This window comes from Oreochromis niloticus, linkage group LG5, assembly GCF_001858045.2.
Source record: "Oreochromis niloticus isolate F11D_XX linkage group LG5, O_niloticus_UMD_NMBU, whole genome shotgun sequence".
Lineage (NCBI taxonomy): Eukaryota > Metazoa > Chordata > Actinopteri > Cichliformes > Cichlidae > Oreochromis > Oreochromis niloticus.
This window is the reverse complement of record NC_031970.2, coordinates 675,921-688,034: the sequence shown is the minus strand read 5'-3', so window position 1 is coordinate 688,034 and position 12,114 is coordinate 675,921. Positions and strand designations below refer to the sequence as shown.

At 46.4% G+C, this 12,114-nt stretch overlaps 1 protein-coding gene across 1 annotated transcript in view; it reads right to left on the bottom strand.

The window, feature by feature from the left end:
• Positions 1-11,591: 11,591 nt before the first annotated feature.
• The window catches only part of LOC112846846 (uncharacterized), a 34,049-nt gene continuing 33,526 nt past the window's right edge, over positions 11,592-12,114 (bottom strand). Inside the window, exon 6 of the mRNA XM_025907016.1 lies at positions 11,592-11,692. Coding sequence (XP_025762801.1) covers positions 11,592-11,692 — 101 coding nt within the window. The remainder of the gene's footprint in view (positions 11,693-12,114) is intronic.

Below are 12,114 nucleotides of genomic sequence, written 5' to 3'. Positions count from 1 at the left end.
ACTGTAAAGTAAAGACTCGACAATAACAGAGAGAAACTCCACCAATCAGACGACCCCCCTATGAGAACGGTGACGGTGGGATCATCCTCATGTTCTTACAGCGTGGTTACAGCGTGGCTATGAAATCTCCACCATGTTAAAGAGTTTTTGGACACTCGATGGGAAACTGCCCGCTCAGCCCAGCAGTTTGCTTCAATGACCTGGAGAAGAACGCAGGAAATCCTCCAAGCTTTCAAACATGTTTCAGTCCTGGAAATGTGCAATACTACCTGCTGCATTATGAGCTTCAGTAATGAGCACAGCAGTGGACTCAGTGAGTGTTTCCATCACATCCAGGCCCAGAAGACTTGGAGGAAATGAAGATTTTGTTCTTCCACTTATTTCCTGTCATATTCTGCACTTCTTACTTCTTTCAGCTGCCCATGAAATAATGAAAGCTTTCTGCAAGAAAGACAATAAAGATCAGTTTGATTGTCAACATGAAGTTTGTTTTTATTTGACAGCATCAGCTGTTGCATCAAGTAAGGAGTCAAAGGCAGCAAAGAGCTGTTTGTGTGTTTTTGGAGTGGATCACTGCGGCTTTATTCACGTGTCCTCTCTACAGAAGCTCACTGGCTGTTGGGAGGACCCGGACATTTCCCTCTGGGTTGTTTGGCTCTGTTGGAACTTTGAGGAAGAATAAATCTTATAAAAGCTGATCTCTAATAATTCTCTCTGTAATGTTCAGTATATGTGTGCGTGCTGTGATTGGTGTTTTCCCTGTGAGTGTTTGATGTGACACCTGGAGCTTTAGCTCACCTTGAAAACAGAGGTTATGTTTTTGGTAGCGTGTGTGTGCGTGTCGTTCTGTGTGTGAACACGAGAGCTCGAATAGTTGTGAATGAACTCTGATCAAACTTTGTAGGGGTGTAGAGCGGGCTCATGTTAACAATCTATTCAAATCTGGCTCACATCCACCCAAGTCTTCAAGGTCGACTTCATGATTTATTGAGGGAAACTGAGAAAAAGCCTCAAACTTAGAAACTAGGATTGGAACAAGTGTGCTGTGGATCATCAACATGTAGAAAGGAGCACATGAAGATTTCAAATATCAGCTCACATCTGACCTCTGACCTCACTTTCAAGGTCAACAGATGGATCTGAAGGTCAAAGTGATAATAATGCTCTTTAGAGCCATTTTGGAGCTCTGAGCTCTTTTTCAAGGTCAAATAAGGTCAAACTTCCATCAAATGTCTCATGTTTCAAACTCTGTTTATAATTCTACTGTCTTTGTTTCTAATGGAACATTTACTTTATTAAACAATGAAATAGTGACATGTTCTACATCCACATCAATCACAATCATAGAAAATGTCAAATAAATGTGCTTGTGTTGTGTCCATGATGATGTTAACAAACAAACTGTGACAGAGCCTCAGACGTGATGAAGAAGCTGAATCAGCAGAAAGAGCAGAGCAGGAAGCAGCATCATCCACACAGGTGTGTCTCAGGTGAGTCCTGCTCCCACACTAAACACATCCACATCATATTAGCATGTGCTAACATGTGCTTCTGCTTTATTTCAGTCTGATATGTTTCCAGTCAACATGTCTGCTGTGTGTCTCTCAGCACTTGCACTAAATCTTGCCGTGTGTCTGTGATACTGCGTGATGCTAACAGACTGTAACGTCAGTGAGTCTGTGAGTATCTCTGTCACCTACAGCTTCCCCTGTGGAGCTCATTTCAAATGCTCAGGTTTACACTCATGAACAGGAAATGCTGCGTCTGCAGTTTGTCTCCTTCAAACTAAAGTGTCTCAGACACGTGCAGCACGTGAGCACAAAGATGTTTTTGGTCACGTGGTGGGCACGAGGAGCTCTCAGTGAGTTTGGAGCTGAAACATCTTTGACTCCCAGAGTTCAACTGTGAAAGTGAAACAAGCAAACATGGATATTTAGGAGCCTCAGACGGTGTGATGATGATCATGAACCCAGGAAAGAAACAAAGAGAGAAAAGAACAGATTGGAGATCAGAGCTGAACACACACTTTTTTAAAAGCATGCAGGAGCCGTGAGGACGAGCACGGATTCATTCATTCATATCTGCACTGTAATCTGAACTCTCTCTCCCTCTCTTTCTAATCTCATGTCTGAAGGTGAGAAGGACACCGTCTCCCTGACAGAAAAGCTTCTCCACCCACACAGCTGAAGAAGAAGAAGATATTTACAGTGTGTACAATGGCATCACTCTTCCACACACAGACAATCACTTGTTGATGCAGCGTGGTCCAGCTGGGAGTAAGGAGGTAGGAAAGCTGAGCCAGTGTTCCCGCTTTAAAGAAGGCACCTTCAGCCAATCACTGACTCCACCCACAACTCAGCATAGTGACAAATACTCAGTACAGGCTAAACAGCACCACCCTCAGGCCAATATGGAGAAAAACATTCCCATTGAAACAAGACAAATGATGATCTGGGCTCCAAACATTCATATCCAACACATGTAAAGCCTTCAAACATCATCTGCTAATGTTTCTGTTTATTCTATGATTATTTTAAAATGAGCTCACAGCCACCTGTCGTCCTGCTGAGCTCCACCAAGGGGCCACTTTAAGGACCTGTCAGATAATCTTATTAGTCAATCATTATCTTATCATTTTACAATTCTCTTTAAACTTTCAGCAACAGCCGTTTAACTTCAGTGATCCTCAGAATGTCTTTGATATCCAGGAGTTTTACCCACGTCCAGTGAAAAATGACAATCTGGACAAATGAAAAATCCACACTTTTTCTTCTTTGAGTCAGTTCCTGAAGAGGGTCTTATATCTGCCAGACTCCCAGAAACTCAGTGTGTTCAAGAGTGAGCTGACAGTCAGAGTTCCTTCAGTCTCAGCGTGATCCAACCATATTTGTGTGAACAGCATCACAGAGGATTCAGCTGCTTTAAATGGGACAGTGTGAGTAAATAACAGGGACTAGAAAGAGAGAGCAGAGTTCTCCTCAGTAACACCAGGATACCTGACCCCCTCTGAGTCTCGCTTCCCCGCCTCCATCATTTAGTGACGGCCTTCTCTACCATGTCTGTGCCGAGCGCTTTGGTCAGGGCCAAACCTTGTGTAACCATGGCAACTACAACATGACAGCATCCAGAGAGAAACTTGTGAGCCCACGACTACATCAGATGTTTGCTCTGCTGAATCCAGCAGCCCCTACCTGGCTTTAGTCATATGGGATAAAACGGTAGGGCCAGAGGTGGAAGTAACAAAGTACAAATACTCTGTTACTGTACTTAAGTAGAGTTTACAGGTATCTGTACTTTCTACTCCTTACATGTTCAAACAGGCTGGTTACTTTAGGTTTAACACATTTGAGGGGAGTTATTATTTCATCAGTGCGAGCCTTCAAACATCAAAGTGATTTGAGCCTAAACAGAAACACATGAAAGGAAATCCTGTTCATTTATTAATCACATAAAAAGAGACCAAAGAGTCAAACTGTGAGTCACAGTCAGGGCTTAAAGTGGGCCATGTTTTTATTTGATATGTTTTTGGGACAACACCTGAACGACTGCAGGTGTCTGTAAGTTGTGTTAGCGCTACTTTAGCATTTAGCTAGCCCTGCTGAAGAGGAGCGAGCATAAAGGGAGGAACGTTTTTGAAGTGTCAGCTAATTTCAAATGCAGCGTTTCTATCAGCTCAACAAACATCAGCAAACACACAAACTTTTTGTGTGCAGTTTGTCTCACAGTGTGTTGCAGCTAAAGGTCCAGCTGCTGTATTTCACAGGGAGAGAAAAGAAAGAAAAGAAAAGCTGCTGTAGGAGAGGAACCCAAGCTTTGGCACTTAAAGTACTTTAACTCCTTTATTTCACACAGACAGCTTCAGCATTTGTTCTGCTTTCTCTGCTTTTATTTGAATGTAACAGAAAAACACGACTAGAATTTACACAAACGTGTTTACAGGCTGACTTTAATGTGTTTCTACACATGCTTGTCCTCTGGTCATGTGATCATGTGGTTTGTAGGAACGCTCCTCTTCCTCAGAGGAGCCACCTGTGCTTCCTCTCCTCTCTCCTCCACCTGTTACAGTGAGGGAACGTCCTCCATGATGGAGGAGCTGCTGGAAAGTGCTGAGAGTTTCCTCCAGAGTGAGACCTCTGTCACAGTTCAGAGGATCTACGGCAGCAGAGACCTTCATGGACACTAAAAGTCTCAAACACACAACAACAACATCACACTGACTCCACTCTGACATCACTGATCAATAATCAAAGAACACACAGATCAAACTGATTGATCAGCCATCAGAGGAGTCGGATCAATGGAGCTGCTTCTGTTCCTGATGTCCCCTGTTTGATCCTGGACCTGAACTCTGCCTGCAGAGGAGACACAAGACAGTCAGAGACACACACACACACACACACACACACACACACACACACACACACACACACACACACACACACAGAGATGGGAAAATGCTAGAATAATTATGGAATAGTTGATCTTCATGATAAACCAGCTACACATAGCACTCAGACACCTATTTCAACCACATTCACCCCCACTAGTTTCGCGATGTCTAAACAATTCCTAATATGGAAAGGAATTCCTTATGTTGTGTCACTAGGAAGAGGGAATAAATGTATATAAGGTGAAGGACAGACTTCACCAATCTGGGTTTCTGCATAGACTAAGTTGTAACTCCAAAGTAAAGCTTTACACCTCTGCTCAGGTCTCTGTTTGTCATTTGGCATTTCTACTACACAGACACACAGGTGAACACAAATAAACAAACCTTTAACTCTGAGCTGCACTGTTTTACATCTGTAGAGCCATCCGTTGCTCTTGACTGCACATACATATCTCCCACTGTCTCTCTCTGTGGGGTGTTTCAGGGTCAGACTGAGGTCTCCAGTTTTCAGCAGGTCTTCATTCATCTTCGTTCGGTCTCTGTAAACCTGGTGCTGTTTGTGAGGCTGGTCAGAGCCGTTCTCATACACATAGACCTTAAGTGATGGTTTGGGATCTTCACGTTCCCACCCCACTCCAGCATCTTCAGGCAGGTTTTGTGTGGTTTTGAAGGGCAGCTGGACAGACTCCACCCCCTCCTCCACCTCCACCTGACAGACTGAGAGGACAACAAACACAACATGAGCTGTACAAAGTGTGATTGGTGTTGACAGAGCAGCATCATGTGACTCTTGTTCTGCACTAAATGAAGCGATGGAGTGGCGCCTCCTTCAGGCAGAGAAACAGCTCATGGAGAGAAATAATTATTAGAGCAAAAACAAGAGTGGAGCTGCAAATAAGGCCGAGAGGAACGCTGCAGAAAACTGTTCATGTGTGAATTCATCACTTCATAGATTTATTTGAGCACTAAAATCAGAGCTGCTTCTATTTCTAATATGACAGCTGTACATTAGAGCTGGAACACTTTAAATGTGAGCCATAAAAACATGATACTCTACAAGTGCATTCAGCTCTGACACTGTCACATCATGAAGGAGACGTGGAAATCACTTTGTTACACAAATCAAAGTCAAATCAGTTCTATTGATGGAATATTGTGTGATCAATAGACTGATCAGTTTCTAATCTGTCATCTATCAGCTGGAAATCCAGCAGTGTCAAACAGACTTGGCAGCAGATTAGGACCAAACACAAACACATTGAGACTTTTTCTTCATCAGCAGTTGCAGGTAAATTGCAGCAACAATGCGACTCAGACAGTTTCTCTATAACTGCAGGGCTTCCTGCGCTGCTGTTAGTCAGATACGGATCAACAGGTTGTGGATAGAAAGCAGATTCCTTCAGCAGAGGATCCATATCACACTTGAAGCATGTCGTCGGGAAAACAATCAGTGAAAATGGGACACTTTGAGCCAATTTGAGCCTCAAACTCTGAACATAACCTGCTGCAGACCAGCTGATGTGTTCAGTTACCATGGTGAGGAATTTCACAATAAAGGAGGCGTACGCTCTGTCTTTTCCCGGCCCGACGCTCTGGGACATTTTAGACAAGTTTCCTGGCAGAATACGATCCCGTCCGGAGGCCGACACCATCCTTATCCACATGGGCACAAACCGGATTCCAAACAGCGCTCCCACTTCCTCAAACTGGACTTTGTGTGTCTTTGTGAGGCTGTGAAACAAGCCCACCGTAGTGTTTGTATCTGCGGCCCCACTCCCACCTGTGGCCGTGGGGCGTTTGGGCGGCTGCTCGGCCTCCACACCTGGCTCTCCTCTGTGTGTGACTCCCACAGCCTGGGCTTTAGAGACAACTTCAATGTTTTCTGGCACAGGAGGCATCTTTCTGCAGCAGATGGGCTCCACTTCAACCAATCAGGAGCCAGATACTCTCTGCTAACATATCATATGGAGTCCAGCGTGCAGGAAACATGCTTCCTTCCGGCACCCCCCATGTGTGGCAGCCTGTTACAGCAGCTCATTCTGAGTTTCTGCAATCATGTTCTACCGTTTTGTGTTAGTCTTGGTCGTTTTTCTTTGTTTTTTTTCACTTTTCTCACCCGTGTCTGGACCCAGTGCAGGGATCCTTTGTTTACAGTAGGGATCAGCTGTTAGTGCTACGTCCCGTGGCGGTACTGCCGGCGGACAGACTCAACATTCCGAGCAAGCTGAGGAAGAGAAGACGGGGGTGTCGTGCTGGGAGGGAGTGCCGTCGCCCAAGAAGGAGACGTTATAGATCATCTCTTCCTTCTGTAATCATTGGAAATGTAAGATCTTTGCCCAATAAGATGGATGAGCTCACGTCGCTAACCTGGTCACAGAGGGAGTACCGGCAATGTAGCATCATGATGCTAATGGAGTCGTGGCTAACACCGCTAACTCCGGACACGAGCGTGACGCTAAATGGATTCCAGCTGCTGAAGGTGGACAGGACGAGAGAGAGCGGTAAGAGGAAAGGGGGGGGACTGGCAGTGTTTGTGAATGACAGATGGTGTAACCCTGGGCACATCACTGTGAAAGAACAACTCTTCAACAGAGACATTGAGCTGTTAGCCGTTAGCATGCGTCCGTACTACCTGCCCCGGGAATTCTCGCATGTTATCGCGATAACAGCGTATGTCCCCCCCTCAGCCAACGCGGATGCAGCCTGTGACTCTCTCCGCTCTGTGGTCAGCAGACTGCAAACGCAATCTCCGAGAGCCCTTCTCATAATATCAGGGGACTTCAATCATGCCTCACTGGACTCCACACTGCTCACCTTCACCCAGTATGTGACATGCCCAACCAGAGATAATAAAACACTGGACTTACTGTACGCCAATGCTGAAGAGGCATACAGTTCATCACCTTTACCTCCCCTAGGCAGATCTGATCACAACCTGGTGCAGCTTGTCCCTGTGTATGAGCCCTTAGTGCGCAGTGAGCCACCAGCCACCCGCACAGTGCAGAGATGGTCGGAGGAGAGCGAGGAGGCTCTTAAGGATTGTTTTGAGTCTACTGTGTGGGAGGTGATCTGTGACGACCACGGAGAGGACATCGACAGCCTTGTGACATGGATTACGGACTATATTAACTTCTGTGTTAATAACACCATACCTACCAGGACTGTGCGGTGTTTCTCCAACAACAAACCTTGGATTACCCCAGAAATTAAAGCTGTCCTCAAGAAGAAGAGGAGGGCCTTCAAATCCAAAGACAAAGAGGAGTTGAAAAGGGTGCAGAGAGAGCTGAGAGAACTGATGAGGAATGAGAAGGACAGCTACAGGCAGAAGATGGAGAACCAGCTTCAGAAAAACTACGTGGCGAAGTCTGGAGAGGCCTCAGAACCATCTCAGGCCACAAACATCAGAACTCTCTGCCTGGGAGGGATGTGAGGTGGGCAAATGAACTGAATCATTTCTTTAATAGGTTTGATTCATCCATGAGGCAGTCTTCAACATCGACTCACCCACCCCCACTGCTGCTGTTCCACCTCAGACACTTCACACCTCCTCTATTCACCCTGCTCACTCCTCCCAACCCCCAACAACAGCATCCAATACACACTCAACACAAGGCTCCAGCCTGTCTCTCTCAACCACCCAGGGTAGCAGGGAACTGAGGAGGATTAAAGCCAAGAAGGCAGCGGGTCCAGATGGCATCAGCTCGAGGGTCGTCAGGTCCTGCGCGGACCAACTGTGTGGGGTGATGGAGCACCTCTTCAACCTGAGCCTGAGGCTGGGAAGAGTCCCACAGCTCTAGAAAACCTCCTGTGTTGTACCAGTGCCAAAGACTTCACGCCCCAAGGACCTCAACAGCTACAGGCCGGTGGCTCTGACATCCCACCTGATGAAGACCCTGGAGCGGTTGGTCCTGGCTCAGCGTCAGTGCCTGGTGAGCTCATCACTGGACCCACTTCAGTTTGCCTACCAGCCTGGCATTGGAGCGGATGATGCCGTTATTCACCTCGTGCATCGTTCCCTCTCTCACCTGGAGACCGCTGGGAGCACTGTGAGAATCATGTTCTTTGATTTCTCCAGTGCCTTCAACACCATTCTTCCCACGGTCCTGAAGGACAATCTGGAGAACTCTGGAGTGGACCATCACCTCACTACCTGGATTCTGGACTACCTCACCGACCGACCACAGTATGTGAGGACTCAGGGCTGTGTGTCGGACAGGGTCGTCTGCAGTACGGGGGCCCCACAGGGAACGGTTCTGGCTCCGTTCCTATTCACCATCTACAATGCAGACTTCTCCCACAACTCCACCCAGTGCTTCCAGCAGAAGTTCTCTGACAACTCTGCAATAGTTGGCCTCATCACTGATGGGGACGACAGGGAGTACAGAGAACTGACCCAAGACTTTGTGGACTGGTGCCAGCAGAATTACCTCTAGAACAACACTGGAAAAACCAAGGAGCTGGTGGTAGACATCCGCAGGCACAAACATCCTCCACTGCAACCACTGGACATTGAGACTGTGGACAGCTACAGGTACCTTGGTGTTCATCTGAACAACAAACTGGACTGGACTCATAACTCAGACGCCCTCTACAGGAAAGGGCAGAGCAGGCTGTACCTGCTGCGGAGACTCAGGTCTTTTGGAGTGAAGGGCCCACTCCTGAAAACCTTCTGTGACTCTGTGGTGGCCTCAGCCATCTTTTACGGTGTGGTCTGCTGAGGTGGCAACATCTCTGCCGGGGACAGGAAGAGACTGAACAGGCTGATCAGAAGGGCCAGCTCTGTTCTAGGATGCCCTCTAGACCCAGTGGAGGTGGTGAGTGACAGCAGAATGGTGGCTGAGCTGTCATCCCTGTTGGACAACATCTCCCACCCCATGCAGGAGACTCTGACAGCACTGAGCAGCTCCTTCAGTGGCTGCAGCACCCACGGTGTGGGACGGAGAGATTTCGCGGGTCTTTCCTCCCCACTGCTGTCAGACTCTACAATAAAGACTTTAACTGATCAAACACACACATCCACACATGTGCAATAAGACTCAGTGCAATACTTTTTTCTGACAAAGTTGTATTTTTACTCAGTTGTATATAGCATTTGTATTCTATTTTCATCCTATTGTATATTTTCTTTTCTTTTCTTTTCTTTTCTTTTCTTTTATTCTATTCTGTACAGTTGTGTACAGTATATTATTCTTACTGTATTCCAGTGTTCTCTAATTTTTGCTATATAACTTTGCACTGTCCACTTTCTGCTGTGACAAAACAAATTTCCCACGTGTGGGACTAATAAAGTTTATCTTATCTTATCTTATTTCTGTCAGCAGATGACTCGCTCTATCATGGCTGCTGCTCCTTTTTCACTCATTTGTGCTTTGAATCAAATCTGTTTCTCATCATCACCATGAACAGGCTGCTCATCAATCAGCACATTAGCTGTAGATCAGCTGCACACTGATGAAGATGCTCAGACAGACGGGCACACAGAGGACTTTATGATCTGTTCTTACATTCAGTCCAACATGGATCATTTCAGAGTCCAATCATCTCTGGAAACTTGTGCTTACATGGCACACGGTGCGCTGGGCTACTTCAACAAATAGCACTACACCTCTGGTTGTCAGCTTCATCTCTCCATCGCTCTCCCCGTGGCTACAGTACAAGTGAGCTGACACATCCATCAGTGGAGACTGTGGGCCAGTAAGGAGCAGCAGCTGCCTGCAACATGGGCTTTACATTGAAAACAGCCACAAGTCTGGGCCTAACCACGCCTTTGGACTTCTTCTTCATTTCCATGAGATTTACATTTCAGGGAGTTCCCCTGGAAAAAGAGCCATTTTGAAAGCTGTTTGCTGACTTCATCAATAATCTGCTTCAATCATCCAGATGAGAATCCTGAGAATGGAGCAGCCCTGATAGCAGCTCATAGGATCACAGTGTTTTTCATTCAGCTGATTGATTTCACAGGTTAGGAGGTGAACAATCTAACTGTGCTCCTCCTTCCACCTTTGGACCACTCATTTAGTGACAGCCAGGATTTGACAATCAGCTGTGACACAGGAAAACATGAGGTGGGAAACTCTGGAGAAGATTTGCTTTTCTCTACAGGGGAGGCTCGCACATCTAATCTGCTCACAATCACTCAACTCACTTCAACAACATGCTGACTCAGTCATTTCTGCACGTTTGCTCATGTTACAGCCCTGACTTCAGTTCAGCTGAGGAGGACATGAGGGAGGAGAGAGCAGTGGTGGAGGAGGCAGATAAGGAAGAAGAGGAGGAGAAGATCCAAAGAGGAGGCAGGGGGAGAGGCTCAGGAACAGTTAGGATCAGAGACTTTGAGCCATCATGGACTCCCACTCCTTCCATCCAGCCCTGTGTGGATCAGCAGCTCCAAAATGTCTGCTCACTCATGTTCTTACTGTCTGTGCTCTTCTTTCATTTCACTCATTATATATGAACGGCTCCTAAATCACACTGGATATGGATTTTCTGTCCATCCACACTAATTCTCTTCATTCTCACCTGATTGTTTGGATGCTCTTTGATAGCACATTGAAAATCCTCACAGTGACTTCTATTGCCACACTGACTGGACAAATACAAAGTTGAAGGCTTCATGTGTTTGGCACCAATAATACTTTGGTAGGTCTGAATTGTGTTTTGAACCATCTCTCAGGACCAAAGTCTTTTTGCTTCATTCACAAAGAGCTGAAGGCTTTTTACCTCACAGTTTGTCCTTTGATATTATTGGATGATGGACTATGGAAAACACAAATGTGCACTTCTTAATGGCTCATATGTGCTGTGAAAGATGGTAAATGGCCTGCATTTGTATAGCGCTTTACTCAGTCCCTAAGGACCCCAAAGCGCTTTACACTACATTCAGTCATTCACGCTACACTGTAGCCACAGCTGCCCTGGGGCGCACTGACAGAGGCGAGGCTGCCGGACACTGGTGCCACCGGGCCCTCTGACCACCACCAGTAGGCAAACATAGGGTTAGTATCTTGCCCAAGGATATTTGGCATGCAGCCAGGAGGCAGCCTGGGATCGAGCCACCGACCTTCTGATTAGTGGCTGACCTGCTCTGCCACCTGAGCTACAGCCACCCCATGTGCTCTTTGTGATCTTGAAGCCTTTTCAATAGTTTTTCTTTGGCTGTTTGTAAAGTTTTCTGTGTGAACTCTCAGGAATCTGGAGCAGTCTAATAGAAGTCTACTGGGGTATAGAGGGAGGAGCTTCTGTCAGACTCTTTCTGATGAGGAACTGAAGCCGCTCTCATGGTCTCATCAAATCCATCAGACTCTGCTGAGAAAAACAGTCATGTGACCTCTCAGAACAAACAGCCTGTTAGTTTCCTGCTGCCTCCATCACTCACTTTCATTCACTCTCAATCACACTAACATGTTAAAGCAGCGCTATAGCTCACCTGGCTGAGCAGGTGGACTGAAGGCGGGGCTTACTACAGGTGCCTGTGTGTCCCTCACTCTCTCCCCACTTTCCTGTCTACTCTCTGCGCCTATATAATAAAGGCAAAAATGCCTCCAATAGAAATCTTTGCAAACACAAAGTCCCACAGCAGCCCCGTGTTCTCCGGCTAAAATGAGAGTTTTTGTCAGTGGAGTCTGGTGGCTTTAACCACACAAACATTACAGCTGCGCTCAAATATCACAAAGAGCTGTGACAGCAGAGAAACACATGAAAATCCTCCAAATATCATCTAGAAA